This window comes from Aristolochia californica, unplaced genomic scaffold (genome assembly GCF_029961685.1).
Source record: "Aristolochia californica isolate CCGP_79_NKW_82.1479 unplaced genomic scaffold, dmAriCali1.0.hap1 SCAF_2, whole genome shotgun sequence".
NCBI classification, from domain to species: Eukaryota; Viridiplantae; Streptophyta; class Magnoliopsida; order Piperales; family Aristolochiaceae; genus Aristolochia; species Aristolochia californica.
Genome location: NW_027181881.1, coordinates 51,101,561 through 51,126,309, shown reverse-complemented (window position 1 = coordinate 51,126,309; position 24,749 = coordinate 51,101,561). Strand labels below are relative to the sequence as shown.

The window sequence follows — 24,749 nt, the reverse complement described above, 5'->3', positions numbered from 1 at the left end:
CACCTTGGACAGATACCATCATGGACCCCGCCGAGTAGTTCCACAACACTGATATTGGGATACGACTCGTTTTCTGACACGACTCCAGAAAAGCGTGAGTCGGTAATTGGTTGAATCTCAAAAGCAATCCACTTGAATGCAACTATGGCATTGACCCTCAGGACTACAGAAAGCTTCATCTCCTCCCATCTTGGCGAGGTCGCCAGCACCACCTCCAACGAGGGGAGGAGCTACCCTTCTCCCTAGTTCAAAATTTAACTGTATAAAAAATATCATCCAAACCGATTGCATTTAAAAATACACGAGGCAAAATTAAAAAATTTATAAAAAATAACAAAAAACACTTGCAAGAGAGGGCAGCAGCCACAACGACATTTAAGATCCACCCCCAAAGTAGCCAGCCACAAAAATGTCATCATCCGCAATTAAAAATAAAATTCACTTAGTCTAAACACTCACGAATTACAGTACGCTTTATCTGCAGTACAAGGCATTCCATAAAATTACTATTCGAGTACAGTGATGCTTAGATCATGTCCACATGAAAAATCAAGGGCGGGGGTACTGTAACTGCTCCGGAATAGTTGATTGACCATAATCTGGCTTCATCTGTCAAAAATGAAACCAATTTAGTTAGAGCAAAATTTCTTCATTGTGGTGAAGGTATATTAGGTTTGTAAAAACCTACCCAATTGAACAAAAGCACTCAGATTTCCAAATATAACATATATATATATAACATACTTGAGAGCAATGAAGCTTAATGAATCTGAAGACTCTGTCTGACTTTTTAATTTAAAGATATTTCACTGCTATTATTGTTGACTAAGATTTCCTTTTTTACCATTAATGAGACTTGAACTCAATACCTCACAAAAAGAAACACCTCCGGCGACCATTGAGCCAAAGTCCTGAAGTCACAACTAAGATGTTTTATTGTTTTACGGTGACAAAAATAAGAGGACGAAGCAGAAATGATACCAAGATAAGCTTTTGCTCCTACTCCTGCTTCGACTGCTGCTACCACTCCTGGGGCTTCGCTTCTTCGGACTCTTACTCACAAGTTTGCTCCGTGGTGGCTATAAAATTATAATTTCAGTGCCAGAGACAGACAGATAGATAAATATGTAGATATATAAATAGAGAGAGAGATGTTAAAGAGATATATAAATAGAGAGAGATGTTAAAGATCTATAGGACATCCACTTACAGAGCGCGACACAGATTTGGATCTTGAACGAGATCTGCAAAAGTTCCAGAAATAACTCAAATTCAATATCCACATGCTTTGATTTTTAACACCCTGATCCAAAAGCCTCGACGCCTCTTCCACGTCAGAGTAAACCATATTCAGAAAGCAAAGGCCATCCGGCTATCATTATTCAGCAAATACAAAGATAAAATAAACCGTTAAAATGATTAATAACACTTTCGCTTTTATGCATTTGGATTTCACACGTAAGGATCATAGGTACTGCCAAGGCTCTCATTTGTGAGATGAAGAGATCATTAAAAAAAGACAAAGACATAGTTAAACCTAGTCTCTAGTTATAATAGAGATGGAAGAGATTTTTTCCAATTGTACCATCAAAATCCACATCCAGGATCCAGAGCGCGACAAATATTGAGGGTGACGATGACAGTAGAAACTGATGGTTTTGTTCCTACTAGCAATCCAGCTTTACCAACGCATCCCATGCTCCTTCCCATTCAGCAGCATTGGGCTGCCACTATATGCCATAATGTATAAAAATCAATATACACTTGGGTGGTTTTTCCAAAGCTGCTCATTTATGAAACAGCATACCTCTAATACAAACAGAGGATCCATGCATTTGGCACCAAAGCCAACCAACATCCTAACATCCAATCCAAATCGCCGCATAATTCCTTATCTAAAAAACAAACAAGGCAAGATTCATAAACATGAAATGATGATAATAGGGCATTTGTTTTTCATTTACTTTCCCTTTTAATCTTCATCTACCTCTGAAATTTGACATCTCAAATGTTTAATGAAGAAAAGACATGTATAGGACTCATTAGGGTTGCCTATACCTGTATGTTCAGTGACCTACTATAATAACATAAAGCATCCTAACAACATAAGTCATTTAAATTTGGATTATCCAGGATATTTTTCTTTTTGAAGAGCAAGTATCATCCAGGATTGTACTTAAAAAATTAAGGAAAACAATTACGAGCTAAATGAAAACAATATAAAAAGCCACACACCACATTAGCTTATCATACTACACCTCAAAAGGAGGTGAATCCAATGCCTGTCTCATCAACCATGTTGGACTAAAAAACCCCTAGTTTCAAGCAAATCAAACACTTTCAAAACCATCAATCACTCAAATATTTACACCTTTTTGGGACTTATACAGCTAAAATTTACATCTTTCAATTTTTAATGCAAGCAACCACTACAATTATTCAACCCACACATTGCATCCTCTAAAGATTCTACTTCCACTAGCCGCCCGCTACCTTTCATTAGAGCTATGCCCTGCATCAAGTACCCTGCCTAACTGATGGTGAACTATTGCCAATTACCTAAAATAGCCCACACACTAGCATAGTTTCAAGATTATTTACATTATAATGCACAACCAAATTTAAGAAAATATACCACTAATATCACCTACACATCTTTTCTGCAGTTGAAAAAAAAAAAAAGAGCAACCCACAGAATAATAACACACAAGAGTAAAACAAGGTGAAGAATGGCAAACCTTGACACAACATGTGGCTTTGATCCTGAACGCGAGGGTGAAGACACGGACCTAGATCGTGATCTAGACATAGAACGCTTCACAGATTTAACCTTTGGAGATTTGCTGCACCGTGATTCAATTCAGTAGCAAATACATTTAAAACACCATTTAAAACCTAAGAAAAGTCACAAACTCCAAACCTTTTGCTCCTGCTCCGGCTATAGCTGCGACTACGACTAGGACTCCTGCTTTTTGAAAAGGATTTGCTATGGCTACGACTCCTAGATTGGCTACGGCTTCGGCTCCTCTTTGAATCATACTCCTTCACACGGATGTACGCGCGGGTAAACGCGTTCCGGAATTCAGAGTCATCAAGTTTTCTTATCTACCAAAAAGGATGAAAAAAAGGATAGAAAACAAAGAATATGTAAATACACATGGAGAAGATCGCAAGCAAAAAACATGCAAAAAATTAAGAATATAAACCTACCGCATATTTCATGTCGTCATAGTTTGTGTAATCCACAATTCCAGTGGTACCTGCACAAAAAGCCAAGAGAAGCTACCAAATCACAAAAGCACATAATAAAGTACAAACAAAGTCACTGCACCAAAAAAGACTGTATTTCTCAGTTGTAGAGTAAGAAGAAGATGCTGGAAAATAATATGAACTAAAGACTGAAAAAAATAACCAAAATCAGACAAAACAAACAACAATGCAACTATTTTTTTTCCTAATCAAATAAAACAAAAAATAAAAACAGAAAAAAATTCCATGATGAAGGACCAATAAAACAACATCGCAGTGCATACTGATGTCAGATACTGACACATGAACATGAACCACATAAATATAAACCAAAATCAGGACAAAGCTAGAATTAAGCCACATCAACAAAAACCCATGAAAAATAAGTGGAAGGAGTAGGGATGGTAATGTAGATGGAACTAGAATCCTTACTGTGTTGAGCTCTCAAATGGTCTAAAGGCTACATGTTTGTTGGAATCCCTGCTTAATCCTTCAAATATACCCCAAATGAACTCAAAAAAATGCTCAGAAAATGATCCAAATTCAAGGTATAAAGAACTTAAATCCATCCAAAAGAGCTCATGTGGGCCCCACTACAAAATTAGGGCACACCCACCTCATGTCAAGCAATAATGTCACATACTATCTTAGGTATCATAACAAGACACTTAAGTGAGTTTACAATATAAGGACAATAATGTGCCGAAGTACAAAAAAGCTTATAACTCAGTCAATCACATCAAAATTCAATGAGACTTTAACATAAATACATGACAAGTAATTTGACTTACTGGAAACATATGATATTAGTATGAGATAGTGAAATGACCAAAAAAACCCTATACCAATATTCTAAGAGTGAGAATTTCGTTTTTATTATGACAGGTATCATGAATTTTAACATCTCATCTCTTAAACTCTTTTAACTTGGCCTCGTCTCTTTCTAGCAATCAGCCATGTGTCATATCTTGTATAAGACCGTGGTCCTCCAACTCATGTTTACATTTTCCAATTTATCATGTTTTCAAATCAAGTTCACTGAAAGAAAATCTGAAGAAGAAGATGAAGAGGTGCCTGACAAAAAAAAAACACTCATAAATTGACATAAAGGAAACAGCTAAATGGAATAGGTGAACCATAACCAGGACGAGTTACAAAATACTCATTACAAATTGTGATGTTATCCACTCGCTAAGAAGATCTAAAAAATTGTGTGACAGAACACTAAATGAGACAATCAATATGCTTTCTACCAGGTTGCCTAATTAAGTAGACTTAAAGAGAAAACACAAACAAACAAGCAGTTGCATTCAACTCACCACCATTCTCACGGAAAACATTCGCCATATTAAGTACGCTTAAAGAGAAAAAACACTAAAAAACAAACAGTTGCATTCAACTCACCACCATTCTCACGAAAAACTTGAGAGAAGCAAACATCCCCTGCCCGACGCATGTGATCCTAGCAGTAGCATTACAAGACTCATCAGATTTAACTTAAAATTAAAGAAAAAAAAAGATTATTTGGATGACAACAAATAAAACCTTCAATACCAAAGATACCTTCAAGTCTTGCCAAGAAGCAGAAGAAGGCAAGCCAGAGACCAGCACTGCATCACAGAGTGATGTTAGAATCAATTTGGGAGTAAAGTAAGGAAATCACAATGGAGGTGGAATTGAGCAAATCCAAAAGAAGACATTTTACAAAATCACATACCACGATATTCAGAACGCCTAGACACTCCACCACGACCACCTCCACTAGCACTGTGATTGTTGTGGCGATCATATGAAGAAGAGCCCCGACCACCATGCGCTAGTTCCACCTGAGCAGAAGGTTCTTCAACACACCAAACAAAAAAAGGCAACCATCAATGTAAAATAATAGAAACTACAAAAAACCTACCCGCAGCCTATGTCCATCAAAATTATAGCCATCACGACCACGAATCGCATCCTCAGCATCACGAGCCTCTTCAAACTGCAATAAAATACATAAATATTGTAAGAAAATAGATGATCCAGAATGTCCAACACACATTGTTGACAAGTAAATGTGCCCCTACCTCAATAAAAGCATAACCAGGAGGTCTAGGAGGAATCTTCAGATCAATGTCGACAATACGCCCATACTATGCAAGGAGCAACAACATCAGAAAAACATTACACACAACATTTAGTGCCATAAACTTCTTCCAATGGTATGCTATAAGTAAAGGAATAAAAGATAACTCCCTTCAACAGATTAAAAGCCATAACTTTTTTTAATTCAAAGACTAGAAAAATTATGCTGCACATAGCATGAAGAAATTTGTTGAAATACTTGAATCGAAAATTGCAAGAATATTTACAATGTACTGAAAGGCAAAGGTCCATCACTTTTAAACATTGGCTGTACTAAAGCTCAATAATTTAAAACACCTACAAATAGAACAGGTATCCTGAGGCACAATAGTCTAATTTGAATCTCTTCAAACGAAAACCATTTTAAATAAAAATTGGAAACTTCTATATAGGATATATCCATACCTTCCACCATTCAGTCTAAAATAATCATTCTTTCCGCATAAATTTAATTTAATAGTCACAAATTACATCTAAAAAACTATTCAACCAAGTTCGTCTCTCGTAGTGATTCCAGCTATTCCAAAATATTTATGCATTTTTATGTTAAATTTGCATTTCATACTATCCAAAAGCCATAAAGATTCATCAGTGAAACAAAAAATCAAAAACCAACTTTTTCTTTCTTGACAGCGATAAGAAAAAAATATGACTAAGCAACTCCAGATGGAAAAGGTGCATATCAGAAAACACACAAAGAACATACCAAGAAAAAGAAGACACCTCAGATTTCTGAAAATTTAATCAGCAGTGAGGTATCTCTACGACAAGATGTTGATAGGAGGAAGATAGCCACACGCGCAATAGATAACCAACACTGTGTAGATGATAAAAATCTCAACAAGATACATAGAAAAGTGGCTGAGCTGGGGGAACCATCTCCTCTCTCAAACTCAACAGAAGACAATTGCCAAATGCCCCTCCACCAATAAAAGCTCAGCTCTAAGACTCTGAAGAAGGATTCTTATCCCTACTTCCAGTAAGTCAAAATAAACAAAAAAGGAGCAGAGCAAAAAAATGGCACTATTTAAAAGGGGTGTCAATTCTAGAGTAGATGCAGCTAATTGTTAACCCCTGATTATCCTTAATGATAAAGGCCAGTGACTGTGTTTTAGAAACTTGCAGACCAAGAAAAACACATAGTACATGGCTTTGTCAATAACCCCAACAATGAACAATTACATTGCCTAAAGGTTTTCTTTCCAAAAACTCAAAAAGAGCCACAATCTTTGATAGTTCGAACTTTCTACCCAACCTTTCCCGATAAATTTACTGATAATTGATCAAGCAACCAGAGAAAGTGGAATAGTGAAACAAACTGAAGACCAATGAAATAAACCACAGATGAGCCATATATTTCTCCACCTGATTAAAGAGCCTATAAAATCGACTTTGAGTATGAATTTCTGTCTTGAGAGAGCAAGCAACTACTAGCCTCTAAAGCTTCCTCTTCGAAGAGAACATGCCTCAAATTATATTCCAAAATAGAAAACCAATCTCCTATTTTGGTGGTTAACCACATTCTAACCACAATTTGAGGTTCCCACGCAATCATGCAAATTGGGGTCAAATTTGCGAAAACCACTCTCCCACCCATCACTCTGTACAGAAAATTGGTAGTGTATCCACTAAAGATGTGAAAATTGGTAGTGTATCCACTAATCATGAGGAAGCCAAAGATGTTCGTCGTATATATTTATAATCTAGTAACAACTAGCTTCTTCCATTGCACCCATTTCATCAATGAAAAATCTCCACAATTTTTTTTTTGATAAACATGACATGTATTTAATTTTATAATGTTTTTTTTATATATACAACTTTCCAATTAATTATGAGATATTTAATTTTGACTCAGAGCCTAACCACAGAAACCACTTCAGTAGAACCTCACTTCAATTAGCAACAGTAGCCCAGGTATGTCAAAAGTGAATGCAGGATTTGGAACACCTGCCCAAGCGAAGTGAAAGATCAATGTACAGTAGCCCAGGTATGTCAAAAGTGAATGCAGGATTTGGAACACCTGCCCAAGCAAAGTGAAAGATCCATTGATCTTTCACTGATAAGTGAAAATTTTCATTCATAATGGTCAACCTTTGAGCAAGTTTGGTTTTTTTCTTTTAATTGAGGAAGGAGTTTTTTTCCTCCAAAGGTAACAAAAGAAAAGTTAGTTACTTGGAATCCCCTCCACCAGACCAAGGCTATATTCTTTTTCTTTTTAAGAATGTATATATGTGTTTATTCTAATCACACCCACCATGTAATTTTAAGAAATCTGAAACATTGGACTCAACAATTCTAAAACATCAATTGAATGCATTTGATTATTGAAAAAGGGAAAAAAAACTCTGATATAAAAATCATTACATGTGTTATGCCACATGTCCATGAATATAAAAAAACATATAGAGAGAGAGATAAATAAATGAAGTTAGTTACAGGCTAAACAAATGTTTAATCAATAAGGTCATTTATAGTACTGGCATTTTAATCTCATGTCCTTTGCTGTTATAAACAAAACAAAAAACATATGTACCATAAGAGTGATTAAACTGCATCATAAGAGTGATTATTTTCATTTTTTTTTAAAAAGAGTGATTAATTGACTTCTTTCACAAGCAATGACAAACCTTGTAGAATAAGTCCTCCACTTCTCTCTCACGAATATCACCTGGAAGATTACCAACATACAGTGTTCGACTAGCACGGCTCATAGTTCCTACAACAGAACAAACACACAAAGATAAGGAGTAGAACGAATATAACATTGGCATAGTGTCAAAATTAATTTCAAGAACAAAGTTACAGTTAAAGGTCAAACTTTTTGACATAAGAGTGCTAAAATCACTTGCAAGAATACACTACCAGGAATTCACATGAGGAAGCAGAGATGAGGCAGCCCTCCCTCGGCTGAGGAACAGATAAATCGGCATTGAGCCCGTAATGAAGATCAGATAAAAAAATAAATAAAAAAAAATCGAGGAGACCTACACATAAAATATATTTTTTTCACGCCAAAGATGTGAAGATACACAAGAAAACAGGCTCGTCAAAAGGACTGAAAACTTTGGGATAAGTTTAATAAAAATAAATAATAGATTAAAGTTTGCAGATTTGATAATGAGAACTTTAACAGTATTCTATCAGTCGCAGTACGGATAGAAAAGAGTCGATAAGAGTAGCAATAACGATAACGTGAGAATGACACAATAAAAAAAAAAAAAAACAACAACAACAGCAGACGAGATTGAACGGTTAAAGAAGAGCTCATACAAGTGTGTTCGGTTTCGCAGCCGAACAGACAGAGAAAAGATAAATTGGTTACCTTGACTGTAGCTGCAAAAATCGAAAAGGTATGGCCGGCCTGAAAGAAATTCTTGGAGGCCGAGGGTTTGGAAAACTATAGGGGTAGGAGGAGAAGGCATATAAATAGAAAAAGGTCAGTGGCAAGGGAGTAAAAAAAGAGAAAGTGTAAAGGTAGAGGATCCACGGCCCATTAGTGTCGCGGGTCACCTACTCACAGGCTCACAGCCGTGGGGCCATCAGAAACAAAGAAGGCGGTCGAATTTGGTTATGGGGCCCGATGGATGTAATATGGATTTTGAAAGAGTGCATCATTATCGTCCAGATAGAGTGGGGATAAAATGCTAAGGTTATATAAATAATAAGGAGTAAAAAAACAAATCACAGATTCAAATGGATTAGAAATGCTTTTATTGGTATCCCTCTCACATACGTGTGGTGTGGCCTTCTCAAAAAAAAATTAAGTCTAAAAAATGTTCACAAGCTAAAGCAAATCACATTAGAATTCACAATTGTCTCAGGCAAGGCAATTCAGTGAATCCGATTCATCTTTTGAAAGAGTTTGTCACGTTTGACATTTCTGTGCCTGATTGGTGATCAAAAGAACATTGATGAATTTATGCGTCTTAACAGTTTTGTTAGCCTCTTCATGCCAAAAATAGTTAAAAATAAAAAGAGCTACAAAAGCCAAATCCCCCATTCTCATTTTATTTTTTATATGAAAAACATTTATCGACGATTTCAGTATTGAACGCTTAATCTGAACCCACAATGCAGTTAGCATTGTCATTTGATAAATAAAGTAAAAATTGAAAATTTCGAAATCTCAAAAAAAAGTTTCAAGATCTGATGGCCATTGCGACAGAGAAGACGAGCCAAATTCACCAACGGCGGGAACTTTTGGCGCCAGTCTCCCATACGACATCCACGACTGTGCCTCGGTTTTTTGTAAATCAATTCTCTATTGTGCCCTTAACTTTCACTTAAATAACATCTTGGTCTCATGATGTTGGCTAGATTTTAATAAATGTACAAGAGTAAATGTGTTATTTAACGAAGTCAAAAACTGTGTCAAACCGAAGCTGCCGATTCTCACTTTCTTCTCTTTCGTTTCTCCGCGGAAACGTGCTCTATACACCCAAACGTAGTTTCGCCGCCTGGCGCCGGAGCTCCTATTTTCCGACTAGAAGGGCGGCAAGGTACCTCTTTTTGATTTCTTATTGTCTGTTTTTTTTAAAAGTATCTTGAATGAGAAGGGGGTCAAGCTATTTGCTGGATTGTAAATGAATTTAGGATGAATTGTCTATTTTTCTATTTGCATTTATTTCTAAGATGTCGTGTATTCTGGTTTTGGTGCTATGGGCTTGTTTATGTCAATAGAAAACCGTAGGAAATAGCCATTTGAATGCTGACCCATTTTGTTTAAATACTAATGTTGATTATAGGGCCTGGGTGAATTATTATTTTGATTCTTATTGTTGTGCAAAAAGATTGGGAATAGAAAAATGAGCTTTCTATGGCTCCAATATAAAATGATGAGAAAATAAAACTTACAAGGTACACATGGAAGAAAACAAGTCTAAGGGGATTTGCTTTCGGATAGGAAAAACTTTTGGCAAAATCGGCCACAGAAAATTATTTTCGAGTATTTATTTATCCTATGATGGCATAAACAGTCCCTATTTTTTCTGGTTTGAATACTACGGTTTTGAGGTTTTGCATAGGGAATAAGGAGTGATCTGCAGTTGTCATATGATTGCACAAACAATCCCTTTTGAATCCTATTATGGCATAAACAGTCCTAATGTTTCCTGGATTTGGTGCTATGCAGTCGAGGTTTTGCAGAGGGAATAGAGGGGAATTTGCAGCTTTCAATTCATTTTCGTCTGCATTCTTTCTGTTCACATTTATTTCTAAGAGTTTTGAGCTTTCTGACTTTACTGAGGTTATGTTACTCGATTCTCTTCAACTTATTGGTTTCAATGTCATCCCCATCTTTTGAAATTGTTTTGCATTATTAAAATATTGGAAATAACAAATCTCTGAAGTGGCCTTTTTTTCTTTTTTCTTCAAAATGGGAAAATGTGGCTGTTTATGTAGCTTTTTGGTGTTAAATCAGCTCAATTTTGTCATTGTCTTTATGTGTAAGCCAACAATTTTTCCACTGGATGGTGAAAACCTCATTTAGAAACAAGTGTCCTAAACCTAAGGTAATGAGAATAATTTTATGCTGGTGGATTTCTTATTTTCAATGAGATAATGCAAAGAAAGGGAGGTTTTGCATGTGGACTTGTTGAGCTGAGGGGTTCACTTTGAACCCTTGAGTCTTACAGGGTTAGATTTCTTTTGGTAGGACTTAGAGGTAGTTGTTTATTAGCTTTGGCAACAAACATCCACTGGTAGTAACAGTGAGGGTATATATGCTGTCTTTGTTGATGAAAATGCAAGTGATGAGAAGGACATGAATAAGGCCTCTGTGCTTTTAGTGTCGTTTGATTGTAAGGAGAGGCCACTGATTTTCTCGGTGACAAGAATCTTCTCCTCCATCTAAGCTTTTGTGAAAGTGATCCTTCCACAGGTGAGCTGCCTTTAAAGGTTATTTTTATTTGGATTATGCATATAGATGTTTAAATGAAGGGGAAAAACATTAAGGAAGACTTGTCAGATAGAATAAGCTCACTGCCATGACTCCCTGGAGTTTTACATATTCTGCCATATAAGACAGTCTTTGCAATCTCCGAAAGTATTAGTATGCCCGTGTACCTAAGCATTACATCCAGGACTATGGACAATACAAGACTAAATTGTTTGTTTATGTATCTATTATAGCATCAGTTTTGTTTAGCTGTCACGTTAGTGTCTTCAATTTTGGCAACATGAAAAAGAATTAGGTACCATAACATAGATAACTTCTTTTTAAATTTCATTTTCCCTGAATTCTCTTTTGTCCTCCCACTTTTACTCAGCTGAAGTAAAGATGACTGCTGAGAATGGAAAGATGAGCCTCAAAGGGCAAGAGCCCTCACTCAAGGCTCAGAAGCTTGACCAAAATGGAGTCTCCCTGGAGTATCCAGACCCTGTTCTCAAGGTGAAAAGGCTTTCTGAGAACGCCATCTTACCATCTAGAGGTTCCCCCCTTTCTGCTGGATATGACCTCTCCAGGTGAGTGTTTTCTTTGTTTGACAGATTTAACTTGTCCCGTTTCAATTTTCTATGTGATGCACTATGTATCCATTTTTGAGATCTGATTGCCTTGACTGATTCATTTTGGTTTTCGTTTATTATAAAATTTTCTCCCAGTGCAAAAGAGATGAAAGTTCCTGCTCGAGGGAAGGCCCTTGTTCATACAGACTTAAGCATTGCCATACCTGAAGGAACTTATGCCCGTATAGGTAAGTTTCTCTGTATTTCTTTTTAGGGCCTTCTGTTCTGGGTTTTCGGAAAGAATTTTATGACTTGAGATACTCTTTTAACTCTTGTATCAATTGATCAAATGGTGATTTTTAGTTTCTGTTTCTGGCAATCTGGAAATGAGCAATTTTAATATGCAGCTCCACGATCAGGTTTGGCATGGAAACACTCCATCGATGTGGGTGCAGGCGTCATTGATGCTGATTACAGAGGGTCACTGGGTGTCATTTTGTTCAACCATTCTGACGTTGATTTTGAAGTGAAACTTGGTGACCGTATTGCTCAGCTCATCATTGAGAGGATAATGATGCCCCATGTTTCTGAGGTCCAGGATCTGAATTCTACTGTAAGAGGCACTGGAGGGTTTGGATCTACCGGTGTCTGACAAAAATAGATGCAGTTCTCTCTTAATCATATATGCATTGCTCTTCTGTAAATGATGGATGCTGGTTTATTTTGTAAAACATTCAGTATTCGAGTAAATTCTTCCACATGCTGAATGGCTAACACTCTTTACATTTGCTGACTTCTAAGGCAAGGACTAGACTGGAAGATGAAGCTTACACTCGCCTCGCAACAAATTAAACTGGGGCACACGTAGGTGGGACTCCCTTGTACCGATGGCAAAGTCTCTCTCCTGAAAGAGGCAACAATCTCAAACAAATTCCATCTTCACCATTTCAACTTAATACCACTACTTTCTATTTTCTATTAAATACCAAAAAATCTGTAAATAAATACATTGTTAACCATTCTCGATTAGAAATAAGTTTATTGGTATGTGAGAAGTTGTGCATTGATTTTCAGACTTCTTAAATAGGTGTTTTGACTTGTAAACTACAAAAATACCCCTATACATGTAATTAATTTTAATCTCCTTATATTTCCCTAATTACACATCTTATATATATGAAAAATTTAACGATTAATATAGTTTAACATAAAAAAACAAGATTTTATAAAGAAAATTAACTTTTGAAGTAGTAAAATGACTAAAATACCCCTAGATATATTTTCTAACATGGTATTCCATTATAATTTTAATCATTTGATGCAATAAAACAAGATGTGTGCTGAGAACTAAATGGGAGATTTGTTACCTCTGCAAATTCTACATTCTTCAACTTGGTATCAGATGAAGCCGATTAATTTAAACCGTGCAGAGACAGGTACCTGTCATGCTTGAAAACTCCATCTTAGAGTCATTATCAGAGGGACATTCACAGATTATTTATCTAATTTTTGCTAAATTCACCCAACCTATATTAAATTATCAATATCAAGCAATTATGAATCTTCATAATCCAATTGAGGACAATTGGATGACCTGACTCGACTTGGACCAGAAGTCGTCTGACTCGGATTTCCAGATGATTACTGACTCGTCGAATCCCAGAAAATTCCTGCTTTTCCTGGAATGGAACGGGTCATCAAAGCCCTAGCATTGATTTGTGAAGCTAACGGCCGGGATCGTCACCGAAGGTCAGATCGGAGTAGTGGTGCTTGAATCTTCCGCAAACAAATTTTAATGTCAGAGGCTTTATCAGAGTAGCCGATGAAACCCACCATACCCTATTAGTGCCAGCCTGCCTATATTTTGTTTGACATCTTGGTTTTCGTCGCGTCTTATGGACTTCTCTCTTACAACTCTGTTATGAAACCAATAACGTCGGTGTTGTCTTTTATTCTCTGCGCCTTCGATGGGTCCTCAGTCAGGTTTGCTGAATGCAAATTCGGCAAATTTTGATCCTTACTGCCTCGGAGGGTTTCCGCTTCGGTTCGTTAAGTCTGTGTCTTCCGATACCGTAATATTTCTCCTCTGAATTACTTTGGCATCGTTTATCCCACATGCTTTGATCATGAGAGCCTGCAATTTGTTAGGTGATGGAAGCTCTTTAAGTAGGGTTTCTTGTCAAGTCACGTGTCGATGGAATTGTTCGATGTGAATCGGTGAGATCCTAGTTTTTCACTCATTGCGCTGTTTTGGTGTTTTATTTTTGAGGATATTCGGGTTTAGTACTGTTCGATCATTTTCGTCATTCTTATAGGCGATCTGGTCGATATTGGAGAGGTACTTTTGTTTTATGTTGAGATCTGATAGAAATTATCCGGTGAGAATTTTGATTGTTTTTCGGAAGGGAAAAGCTCTGGTGTTGAGATCCGCTACCGTCCTTGCTCGTGAAACCTTCTTTAATCCTGCATGACTGGGGTTTGAATCCTTCAACTGTTCTGGTGCTTGCACCTGTATGAATTCATGCGGATTGGTCGGATTTCGTATACCCTGAATGATTTTTTCGTACTTGGCCTTCTAGTCTTGATCTAATTGTTTGACGCTTCACTAGTCGAGTGTGTTTGTTTCTGGATTAATCATGGACGGTAACAAGGATGAGGCGTTAAGGTGTGTCAAGATTGCTAAAGCAGCTCTTGCTTCTGGTGACAAGCAACGTGCTCTTAAATTCATGAAAATTGCACAACGGTTAGATTCTAGTCTCCTGGTCAATGAAATCCTCACTGCCTGTCAGAATCAGGACACAACTCCCTCTTCCTCATCCTTGGATGAAAGAATTTCAGAGCACAACCTTAAAGAGTCAATCCCCTCTAAAATCCATGAACCCGCTAATGGAGCTCAAAATTACACTGAAGAGCATAGTGAAGTTGTTAGGGATATTAAAAGGCAGAAGGACTACTATGCCATTCTTGGAGTAGAGAAGAACTGTTCGGTTGAGGTGATTAGAAAGGCTTACCGTAAATTATCTCTGAAGGTTCACCCTGATAAGAATAAAGCACCTGGTTCAGAAGAGGCTTTTAAGATGGTTTCAAAAGCTTTTAAATGTTTAAGCGAAGAGGGTTCTAGAAGACAGTACGATCAAACTGGGTTGGTGGAGGAGTTTGAGTGTAACCAGCAACATAACTTCAGGAGGAGAAGAAGACCTCAAAGTGACTTTTTTGATGAAAATTTTGATCCAGATGAGATTTTCCGCTCATTTTTCTTTGGTGGCTCTCAGCCAGATGTTTTCCACAGAGCACATGTGTTCAGGACAAGAGGGATGGAAACTCAACAGAGGGAAGATGTTCAGGGAGGTTTCAATGTGTTGGCTTTGCTTCAACTTTTACCCATCTTGATCTTCTTTCTACTTGCATACATACCTTTCTCTGAGCCTGACTACTCACTGCAGAAAACTTACTCCCATCAGATCGTGAAGGTCACAGAGAAATTTGGTGTGGAATTTTATGTAAAGTCTACAGATTTTAATGAGCAATTTCCGTATGGTAGTCCTTCTAGAACAAATCTTGAGTTCAATGTGATTAGGGATTACAAGAGCATACTCAGCCGTTATTGTCGTGTGGAACTGCAAAGACGTCAATGGGCAAGAAACTATCCAACACCTCACTGTGATAAACTACAGAATCTTGTGGGAGCATAAAAGTGTAATGAGGTTGGCACCTCCTGCTTACAGGATGATTGAGTTAGATTCTTCATCACCTTCTGCTTTTCATTGTTAAATCTTTAGAACCATGTAAATCTTTACACAATTTAGTTATGCAAATTTACAAGTTCTTATTTTTTTGTATGTTCTGTATTAGAAGTCTTTCCTTGATATATATATTTTTTAAGCTTGCAGCGCTTAAAAGATATTGATTTTATTTGTGGGGTTCAAAGAAGAATTGATTTCAATGTTGTGCAGTCGCTGAAAACCAAAGCCTGCTGAGAATTAGTTTGGCTGACCTCCGTGTTGATTTGAGTATACTTATGCTGCATTTGCCTGCTTATTTAATTTTCTTATATTTAATTGTATCATATTTTGATTGGTTGGAGGAAGTATTTTGGATTAAAAAAGAAGCATCTGTGCTTTCATCATTTTGTTTTTAATATTCAAAGTTGCAGCTGATAGAGTTATTACTAGATTGGGCAAGTTAAATAAAGCATTTGTCACACTCCAGTAGTTCTCTGAAAGCAAAAAAATTCAGATTGAGTCTAAGTCTCTCATTGACAATTGGTGGTCATCTAGAAGAATGTTTCTTTTATGTTCATTGTTTTCCTCTGCGAAGAGTTAGATGCATGGTCAATTGTTGTAGTGAACTATGAGATCAATCTCACTCCAGAGCCCAAAGTTAGACTACTCTAATCTACACTCTGGTCTATGTGGCCTCTTTGTTTCCACAAGGAAGTGCTCGGTTAAATTGCATATTCATGGGCCCCTTATCTCTGTTGATGTTTGTTGCAATACTAGCTTTATTTGCAAATTGAACAACCAGTTCAGTTGTGAAAATTATGCACATTACGTCATGGACTTTGCTTTTGTACTTCTTTTTCTATTGTGTCATTAATATGGCTGAAAATGGTTTTGCTTGTTTTAGATAGTTCAAGTTGACCATTTTTAAGCTAGTAGTCAAGGATTTTGATGAAAACAAGTTCCGAAGACTCTGTTTGATTTCTGTGTCATGTTTGTTTGATCTGTTCATAGTCTTTTCTTCACCTCAGAAGAAGATAGATTCTTTGCTTTCAAGGTTGTAGTTTAATTCTCTGTAATGTTGGATGGTCTGATACGTGCTGTACTGCTTTCTACACCTCTAGCAGCTTCTTGCAAGATGTTCAATCATATCACATTTTTTTGACAAACTTTAATTGGTTGGTCTGTTTGGCATTCAATAATGTTGTAGCTGGAGCAAGCTTTTATGTGGGGGAATATCTAGCGTTTTTCATGTAGGGCAATATCCATGGATGGAAATTAGTCAATTTTAATGCTTTTATCACTGAACTCTTCCTTCTTCCTGAACTGGCTGTGGAGATTTGGTAAGTACACGTAAGCTAAATGGACACAATTCGTGTCATTTAAACGAAGTTGATGTACGGTGAGAGTGCTTTGCTTGTAATGATTTCATTCCCTCCTGCTGCTGAGGTTTGAAAGGCCGAATGCAAGCTTATGCCTTAGTTTTACTCTTTAAGGTTGGCTTGGCTCCGTTCAGTTTTCTTGTGCGCATGTGCCAAGAATCTCTTTTGAGGTCAGTGAAAAAATGATCTTAGAGAAGCGTCGAAAATTGTTGGAATCCAGTAACTTTTTACACAAGAATCTCTTTTGAGGTCAGTGAAAAAATGATCTTAGAGAAGCGTCGAAAATTGTTGGAATCCAGTAACTTTGTAAGTGCAGGAACCCATGCTCCAGTGAGCTTGTGGCATTTTTTGCTTGGAGGGTGCACAGGAATATCTTAATTTCTTAAGCCTCGCTCTTTCAAGCAGAACAAGCAGCAGCACGCGTGCTTGCGAGTAGTAGTGCTGATGGGTAAAGCCAACGGGCTATTTTTTTGTTTTATCAAATGACAAAGATGGGAGGAGACGACCATTCCAAACCAGGTACCATGTCAAAGTGGTGGAGGATGGTTAACGAAAAGGAATGCCATCAAGAAGTCCACTAAAGCATCTTGGTTTCACTGATTAGAGTTCGACTATTGGTAGTAAAGGGGGTGAAGGGCTGAGTGAAATGTAGCAGGGAGAGATAAGCATAATTCATGTTCATTCGCCTGTTGCATTTTGGGCCTGATCTTCCAAATCAGGCACAATACCAACTCACAGTGAATAATAACCAGGATTGGCCAAATTGGGTCTTCCCGTCCTACTTGAGGAGAAGAGCAGAAAAATTCAATCAAAATGGTGGAACAAAGAAATGAAAAGCAAAGGTTAAAGATTCCTCATTTCCCCTCTGTGTGTGTGTGTCCGGGGGGGGGGGGGGAGTCTCTGCTCCTTCCCCCATTGAAATTATGACAGGGAGAGATTGTGGTAGGTGGGGAGATGTCATGGTTAAGAAAAAAAGGAGAAGGTGAGGTGAGGTGATGGTGCCCCTGGTTCTCCCCATCACTAAAAACTACAGAGAGAGATGTACAGAGGAGCTGCTCCTCTCCCACCCTAAGAATTTGATCAAACCGGATAACAAGTAATCACTTCCCGCTGAAAATGAATCGACCAAATCGGAGAACAGCCCCGCCGTCAAGTACGTTTCCGTAATTTTCAATCTAGTACAAATTTCTTTCTCTTAGCACGGTAGCTCGTAAGTGTGAAAGGAAGTGGGCGGGAGCGTGAAAGCATGTGCGGGTGGTCTCGCATGACCGAATCATGATTCAACGATACTTGAGGCCGACAAACGCGTTTCCCACTTACTATTTGACAAAAAAAAACAGCCTCCAGTAGGATATTTTTTGTTCATATTGAAAAATGACCCTAATACCCTCTTTGGATTGCCTCTTCCATCTTTCTTTAAACAGATAAAGACTTGATGGTATTGCTGGAATTTCAAAAATATAACAACTACGACGTTCTTCGTAGAACACGAAAGCAGAAAAGCAAAAAAGAGTAGAATTCTTACCAGAGAATTTTCTAATCGCCGGAGTCATCGTCGCCGGATCCGAACAGAGAGACGCGGTTGTAGATGAGGAAGATGATCAAGAGAAGAAGTAGAGCGACGCCGACGGGAGATCCGCCGACCCGGTGGAAGGAGTCTGGTTCACCAGCGAAGATCTCCGACAAGGAGACGCTGCGGTCGGAGGAGAGGAAGCGGATGAGGAGGAGAAGGATCACCGGGAGGAGGAGCAAGCCGACCGGACTCATGATCTCCGCGAAGGAATCCAACATCGCTTCGCTGTCCAGTAGCATCGGTCCCGCCACGACCAGTCCTACGACCACCGCCAGTAGTATGGCGTGCGGTGGCGACCTCCGCGCTTCTTCTACCATTCTTCTGGCCTTCTTTTGCGCGAGAATCTCAACTGAAGTGAACCTGAGCTGAATCTCTGCTCTGTGTCTGGTTTTTCTCTCTGTGCCACTTCGGAGATTTTAGGGGACAGTGAAGTCGTCCCGTACTGGCAATAAATGGTCATGCACGAACAAGGGTAAAGTAGTAATTATGAATCAGGAGGGAGGGAAACGAGGAGAAATTCTCCTTGAATGTGCAGTGGCACTGGCGAGTGAGGAGAGGAGGAAGATCGGTGGGTAGGACCCAACTGACTACAAGGAGACAAAAACAAAAGGACTGCCATGACTCAACTACAGTGGCTTCCTTACTGTCAGGTACATTCAAATAATTAATAAAAAAATTCTGTTTTAAAAACTCTTACTCTTTCTGATTTAAAATGCATATGCAAGCGATTTGTTTTTAGTAAGTATTTTGTGATAATAAGGTTTTTGAAAATTCATCTGCACCCTGCGAACCTAAACTAAAACCCATTTCTTCGAAACTTGGGTTTAACAATCTATCCCCACCCCCATCGGACGACCTTGTAATGGGGTTTATGGTTTTCATGGAGTTTGGATTCAAGTTGAGTTCATGGGTATAATAATTTGTTGAAATGTTTAACTTAGGACAGGGATTGGAAAATCCATTCATTTTGTTCCAACTCATTCCAGCCTTGCGGGAGGAGGGGTCCGTCCCTGAACTCCACCAACTAACAAAGACTCGGTTCTAGTTTGAAACCACTGGAGTTTCCCTTCGACTTCTTTTTAAGGACCTGGACTGGACTTAGTTTCCCTTTCTTTAGCCTCCTTTTTGTTAGTCGTCACGCATGCTTAAACAATACGAGAAGAAGACATCTTGTGGCTTTGTTCCAAGTCGTAAAGGAGGAGAAACTTTGGTTTTCTTCTTTCCCGGATTAGATGGAGAAAGTGGTGCCTCTCATGCTTTCCTTTTTCCTATCCTATGTTTACTTTAGAGGAATGTGTTACAGGAAAAGGATCTTCTTTCAGACAAGGTCGTTGATTTTCCACTCTTTAATGAAGCTTTTCTCTTCTTCTTCTTTTTTTGTCTTCTCTTTCTCTCTTTATCCACCACATCAATTGAAATAGTAAAAAAGAGTATCAGGCTAATTTCTTATGGATTACTTGACCTAAGTATTCTTGAGACTAGAGTCTCTTAGTTGTATGTAAATGTAGTAATAAAAGGATAAAATGAAATATCGTTTTATAAGAGAAAGGGAATTGTAAACTTGAGTAGAATCTGTTCACGAACCATACATATGAACATTAACAATAGTTTTAGCAGATTTGGATAAAGTACTACTTGGTTTTACGATATATAAGAACATTAACAATAGGTTTATGAATCAAAATATTCCATTTGCTTTTTCCATGTTATAAACTAAAGTTGACAACAAGGATTTTGAGGTATTTTTAGTGATATTAGAAGGGCAAGAAAAACTGAAGTATATATTAAGCTTAATATATTAGCCTGTATGAAAAAGAACATAATGAACAAGACAAGTTGCCTAGAGATTGTAGGCAGCATCATTCCACTAGTTTTCCAAGTGAAAACGTACGAAGAATTCAAAAACAAAGAAACAAGATGAGAGAGAGCGAGAGAGAGAGAATTGGGTTTACGTTATGTAAAAAATGAAGAAGAAGAAGAAGAAGATTTTCGCCTAGTTTCTTTTCTAAAGGTGACATGCAATGGCAGAGAGATTTGAAAGTTTTAGGCGAGTTTTGGAGGCAACTCTTCTTGACAATGTGCTGAACAATTAATAAGTTTATGATAAATTTTTGAGCAAGGGAAAATTAAACAGTATTTTATAAGAAGTCTTAGACTCGAGGAAGAATAAGTTGTAGGGTAGAAAGTGTGGTGAAATTCTGAACACAACAGCCACCTCCTTGCAAATAAGCAAAATCAGACACAATTTGAATTGGACAAACACTACACTGTTGTAATCTGTTGACTAGATGTCACCCTTTGATATTCTGACATAAAATAAAGATTAAATTTCAATAAGGCAAGAACCGAAAGAACTTTCGATACCTTAGAGAAAAACTGCGCAGGCACCATTCGAGTCGACGCTTGAAGAAAATCATCAAAATTACTAGCTTGAACTCTCCGCTGTTCTTGAAAAAAAAACATCTGCCACGAGTCCATTTGCATTTTTTCGCCCTAGAAAGAAGCAGAAGATTTTTCCCTCCCTTGGAAATCGCCGAAGCGGCGGGTCTCTAACGAAAGCAACCACTTGGTTTATGTTGGAATTTGTGTTTGTATCGACCGGGCCGGTCCTTGTATAATATCCGTGCGGTTGTTTTCCTAATAGGTTCGAGCCTTTTAGCACAATGGTTTCAACATGGTATCAGAGCAAGGTATGTCCCGAGTTCGAGTCCCGCTCCCACCGAATTTTGTCCCAGGTTTTTTCGGTGAATTTGTCCACGGGTTTTCCCGTGCGGGGGGAGTGTTGAAATATTTGTTTGTATCAACTGGGTCAATCCTTGTATAAGATCCGTGCGGTTGCTATCCTAATAGGTTCGAGTCTCGCTCCCACCTGTTTCCACGAGCCACAAATGGCAACGTGCGGGGGAGTGTTGAGAACTTAATATCGACCGGGCCCATCCCTCTTATATTCATGTTGCGCCTTCACTATTGCCTCGAGGTTTTAGCGCAACTGGTTTCAATATGGTATCAGAGCAAAGTAGGTCCCGAGTTCGAGTCCCGCTCCCACCGAATTTTGTCCCAGGTATTTCTGGTGAATTTGTCCTGGGTTTTTCCAGGAGTTTGTCCCGGATTTTTTCGATGAATTTGTCCACGGGTTTTCCTGTGCGGGGGGAGTGTTGGAATTTGTGTTTGTATCGACCGGGCCGGTCCTTGTATAATATCCGTGGGGTTGCTTTCCTAATAGGTTTGAGCCTTTTAGCGCAATGGTTTCAACAGTTTCCTCTGTTTTTCTGAACAAGGCATTGGCGGGGAAGAGTGCTCTCTGTATTAATAGGTGTAGAAAAACGGACCAGGGGTGGGCACTCTAGAGCTTAAGAATGAGACGAAAAAAAGCCCAATGTGGAATCCGACCCACTGGGTTTTATACCTCTAATATGCTTTAAAAATATATTAATGACATATAGTTTAGTGATACAGTAATATCATTTAATAAAAAATTAAGGGTATTTATGAAAATAAATATTTTTAAAATGTTATGCTCGGACGATAATTGCTCAATGACTTTAGTAAATAGAGTTTGATGTCGCGAGATATTTACTATTATTGTATTTTTGTAATTTTTTTTAAATTATTATTTTCATTGGTTCACAAATTTTTTAATGGGTCATTATTTCAAGGACCCGAGTGACTGGTGGAGATGGGTAGGAGTAGGGGTGGCATTGAATCGAGCCAAGTTTGAACGTGCCTGTGTTCGAGTCGGGTTTGATTTAAATATTTCGTGGAGATGGGTAGGAGTAGGGGTGGCATTGAATCGAGCCAAGTTTGAACGTGCCTGTGTTCGAGTCGGGTTTGATTTAAATATTTCGAACTCGATCTCGAGCCGAGCCTAGCCTCGAGTCTAAAATTGTAATCGAGCTCAAGCCTAATAATTTTAACCGACTTCGATTATTCTATTGGATACAAGTAGAAGGAATAATGATGAAACAGTTACTTATGCTACAATGAAATTACAAAGAAATCATAGCAAGAACTCATATAACTTTTATATACCTAAAATAAGGTGAACCTTCCAAAACTCTTCCAGCATATTTCTTGATAACATTTACTAAATTAAAGTCAAATTTCGTGCCAGAGAAATTACATTATGTAGGAAAGGGAGATAAGTTGTATATAATACTTGCACAAGAAATTTCATTAAAAAAACACAGTAAAAATATAGCCTCTATACAATAACTAATGCTTCAATTTAAAAGTATAATAGCAAGGGCATTTTACCAGTTACGATGACCTAAAACATATGTGACCTAAAACAATAAAAATCAACAGTAGGGTGAGAGGCTGAGAGCCATTACCTCTGAGAAATAAGTAGGAAGGAGCTCCTAAAACAGCATCGGCATGAGGTGTCCGTTTGATAGAAGATAAATAAGGAATACAGAAGATAAAAATGAAAAGAAAAATCAGTGTTAGGTCAACGACAAAAAAAAAAAAACCCAAAAGATTAAGAATAAAACAACTTACCTCAATTCTGTCACTTCCGTCAGCGAGGAAGAAGTTTGGAGGAAATCGAAGAGGAGGAAGAAATTGAAGAGAAAAAAATCAGAGAGAGACTAAGAGTAAGAAATCGGAGAGTGAGAGTGAGAGTGAGGAATGGAAGAGGGAGAATGAGGAATAAGAAGACAAAATCCCCCCATTTTTGCTGAATCGCCGCCTGTTGAACGTCGTTTCTCTGTTCCCCCAAATTCCCGAGAGAACGAAAGACAAAGAGACTCGAACTCGAATAGTCAACCTCTCGCTCCCGCCTCCTGACTGCCTGAGTCCCGAGCCCTTGTTAAGTTAACAAGCCGATTCGTGAGCTTTCGAACTGAACTATGGTTCGATCAAGCTCAACTCGTTAATTTAAATGAGCGTCATCTGAACGTTTGGGTTTTGAGTTTTACATTTTATTATAATAAATACAAAGTAATAAAACATAAACCAACAAATTATACTTTTGAAACCAAAAATAAATTTAAAATATATTTTGAGTTAAATTTTTTGAATCCATAATGAAAAATGAAAGAAATAAAAAGAATAGGGCTGAGTGGTGTGATGGTGCCAAGGTGATATGATAGATGATGTGGCAATTTCTAACTTTGTATGGTGATGCAGTAGATGGCATGGCACCACGTGGCAGTCAATGTTGACATGTCACTTTTGTCAAAGTTGGTATTTTCTTAATTAATTTTTTAAGTTTTTTATTTTACTAAGTAAATATAGGTTATATCCACCCATATGTTCTCTTGTAAATCGTATCAATTGTATCGTTTAGGCAAAAACTTAGGGGTTAAAAAAATGATTTTTTTATAATTATAATATGAAAGGATTAGAAAAATTAAATTATGAATGTAAAATGCATGAACCCAAACAAAAATATTTTTTTATTAAATTTTATAATTAAAAAATAATAATTTTTAAATACTACCCTTTTAGATATCGCATTTTCAAATGTGAGCTACCAGATATTGTAAATCTAAATACGCCTTATAATTCAAACATAAAAGATAATTAAGGTAACACTAGTACCAAAAAAAAAAAAACTTACTTAATTATCCTTTTATAATTTATTTTTATTTTAAATTTTAATAAAATAATTTTAAAAAATAAAAAAACCTTATTATGCTTCACAATGTTGTCAAAATTGAACCAGACTGGCATGTTCAAACCATTGAATCGAAATCGGACCCTTTTTTAGTTCTCACATAAAAAAGGGTTTTTAGCTTAAAACTTAATACCTGCCTAGTTAATTAGTCTGAACTTGAATGGGACCAGTTAGTTCCACGGGTCCAATCATTCTTATAAAAAAAAATTACTAGAGAGAAAATTCAAAGCCTATGAACAAATACCTACATAGAAAAAAATAATATCAACCAACCTAAAAATTGATTTATGTCCAACTTCAATAAAATAAAAAGGTTGCACAATTGGATCATGTCCAACCAATAGTTGAATCTGGTCTAACCCGACTAGATCAAAGTCAGTAATTCTACCAGTTCAATTTCTATACATTACTACTCCAGATGCAAGAGAATGCAAGAGAAGGAGAGAGGCCCCTCCCCTACCCTTTTTATCATCGCAAGAGAACAATGAAAATGTGTATGGAGCCCCTCCCGATCCTACACTATGATGAGCATCAAGAGGGGCTCTCCTGCCGTGAGGAAAAGGGGAGGGGAGGGGCATCCTCCTTCCCCTCTCCTCTCTTTGTTTATCAAGGAGATAAAAAGTTGAAAGCGCCTTCCC

General features: G+C 37.5%; 4 protein-coding genes across 7 annotated transcripts; 2 read left to right on the top strand and 2 right to left on the bottom strand.

Annotated features, from left to right (window-relative positions):
- Positions 1 to 300: 300 nt before the first annotated feature.
- Positions 301 to 8,757, bottom strand: LOC137956657 (serine/arginine-rich splicing factor SR34B-like). Of its 4 annotated transcripts, none has more exons than XM_068804230.1 (14): positions 8,699 to 8,757; positions 8,004 to 8,092; positions 5,316 to 5,381; positions 5,156 to 5,230; positions 4,967 to 5,075; positions 4,813 to 4,859; positions 4,654 to 4,711; positions 3,211 to 3,260; positions 2,921 to 3,105; positions 2,739 to 2,843; positions 1,211 to 1,244; positions 982 to 1,079; positions 870 to 911; positions 301 to 609 (listed from the first exon to the last, which is right to left on the bottom strand). In XM_068804230.1, exons 2-14 carry the CDS (start codon positions 8,085 to 8,087, stop codon positions 606 to 608), a joined length of 957 nt encoding a protein of 318 aa, XP_068660331.1. In that variant the 5' UTR covers positions 8,088 to 8,092; positions 8,699 to 8,757; the 3' UTR covers positions 301 to 605. The 4 variants fall into 4 exon arrangements, 2 of the variants coding, with proteins under 2 accessions (XP_068660331.1, XP_068660332.1); XR_011113257.1 differs by lacking the exons at positions 301 to 609; positions 870 to 911 and adding exons at positions 1,586 to 1,730; positions 1,808 to 1,895 and having other exon boundaries at positions 1,026 to 1,079; XM_068804231.1 differs by lacking the exon at positions 870 to 911.
- A 995-nt stretch (positions 8,758 to 9,752) lies between these two features.
- Positions 9,753 to 12,605, top strand: LOC137956658 (deoxyuridine 5'-triphosphate nucleotidohydrolase-like). Its single transcript, XM_068804232.1, has 4 exons — positions 9,753 to 9,875; positions 11,643 to 11,838; positions 11,977 to 12,068; positions 12,228 to 12,605. Exons 2-4 carry the CDS (start codon positions 11,654 to 11,656, stop codon positions 12,470 to 12,472), a joined length of 522 nt encoding a protein of 173 aa, XP_068660333.1. The 5' UTR covers positions 9,753 to 9,875; positions 11,643 to 11,653; the 3' UTR covers positions 12,473 to 12,605.
- Positions 12,606 to 13,702: 1,097 nt separating this feature from the next.
- LOC137956655 (chaperone protein dnaJ 49-like) lies at positions 13,703 to 15,763 on the top strand. The gene has a single exon (XM_068804229.1). The coding sequence runs from the start codon at positions 14,457 to 14,459 to the stop codon at positions 15,510 to 15,512; it is 1,056 nt and encodes a 351-aa protein (XP_068660330.1). The 5' UTR covers positions 13,703 to 14,456; the 3' UTR covers positions 15,513 to 15,763.
- Positions 15,764 to 18,457: 2,694 nt separating this feature from the next.
- On the bottom strand, positions 18,458 to 18,811 carry LOC137955267 (uncharacterized). The gene has a single exon (XM_068802129.1). The coding sequence runs from the start codon at positions 18,809 to 18,811 to the stop codon at positions 18,458 to 18,460; it is 354 nt and encodes a 117-aa protein (XP_068658230.1).
- Positions 18,812 to 24,749: the final 5,938 nt, after the last annotated feature.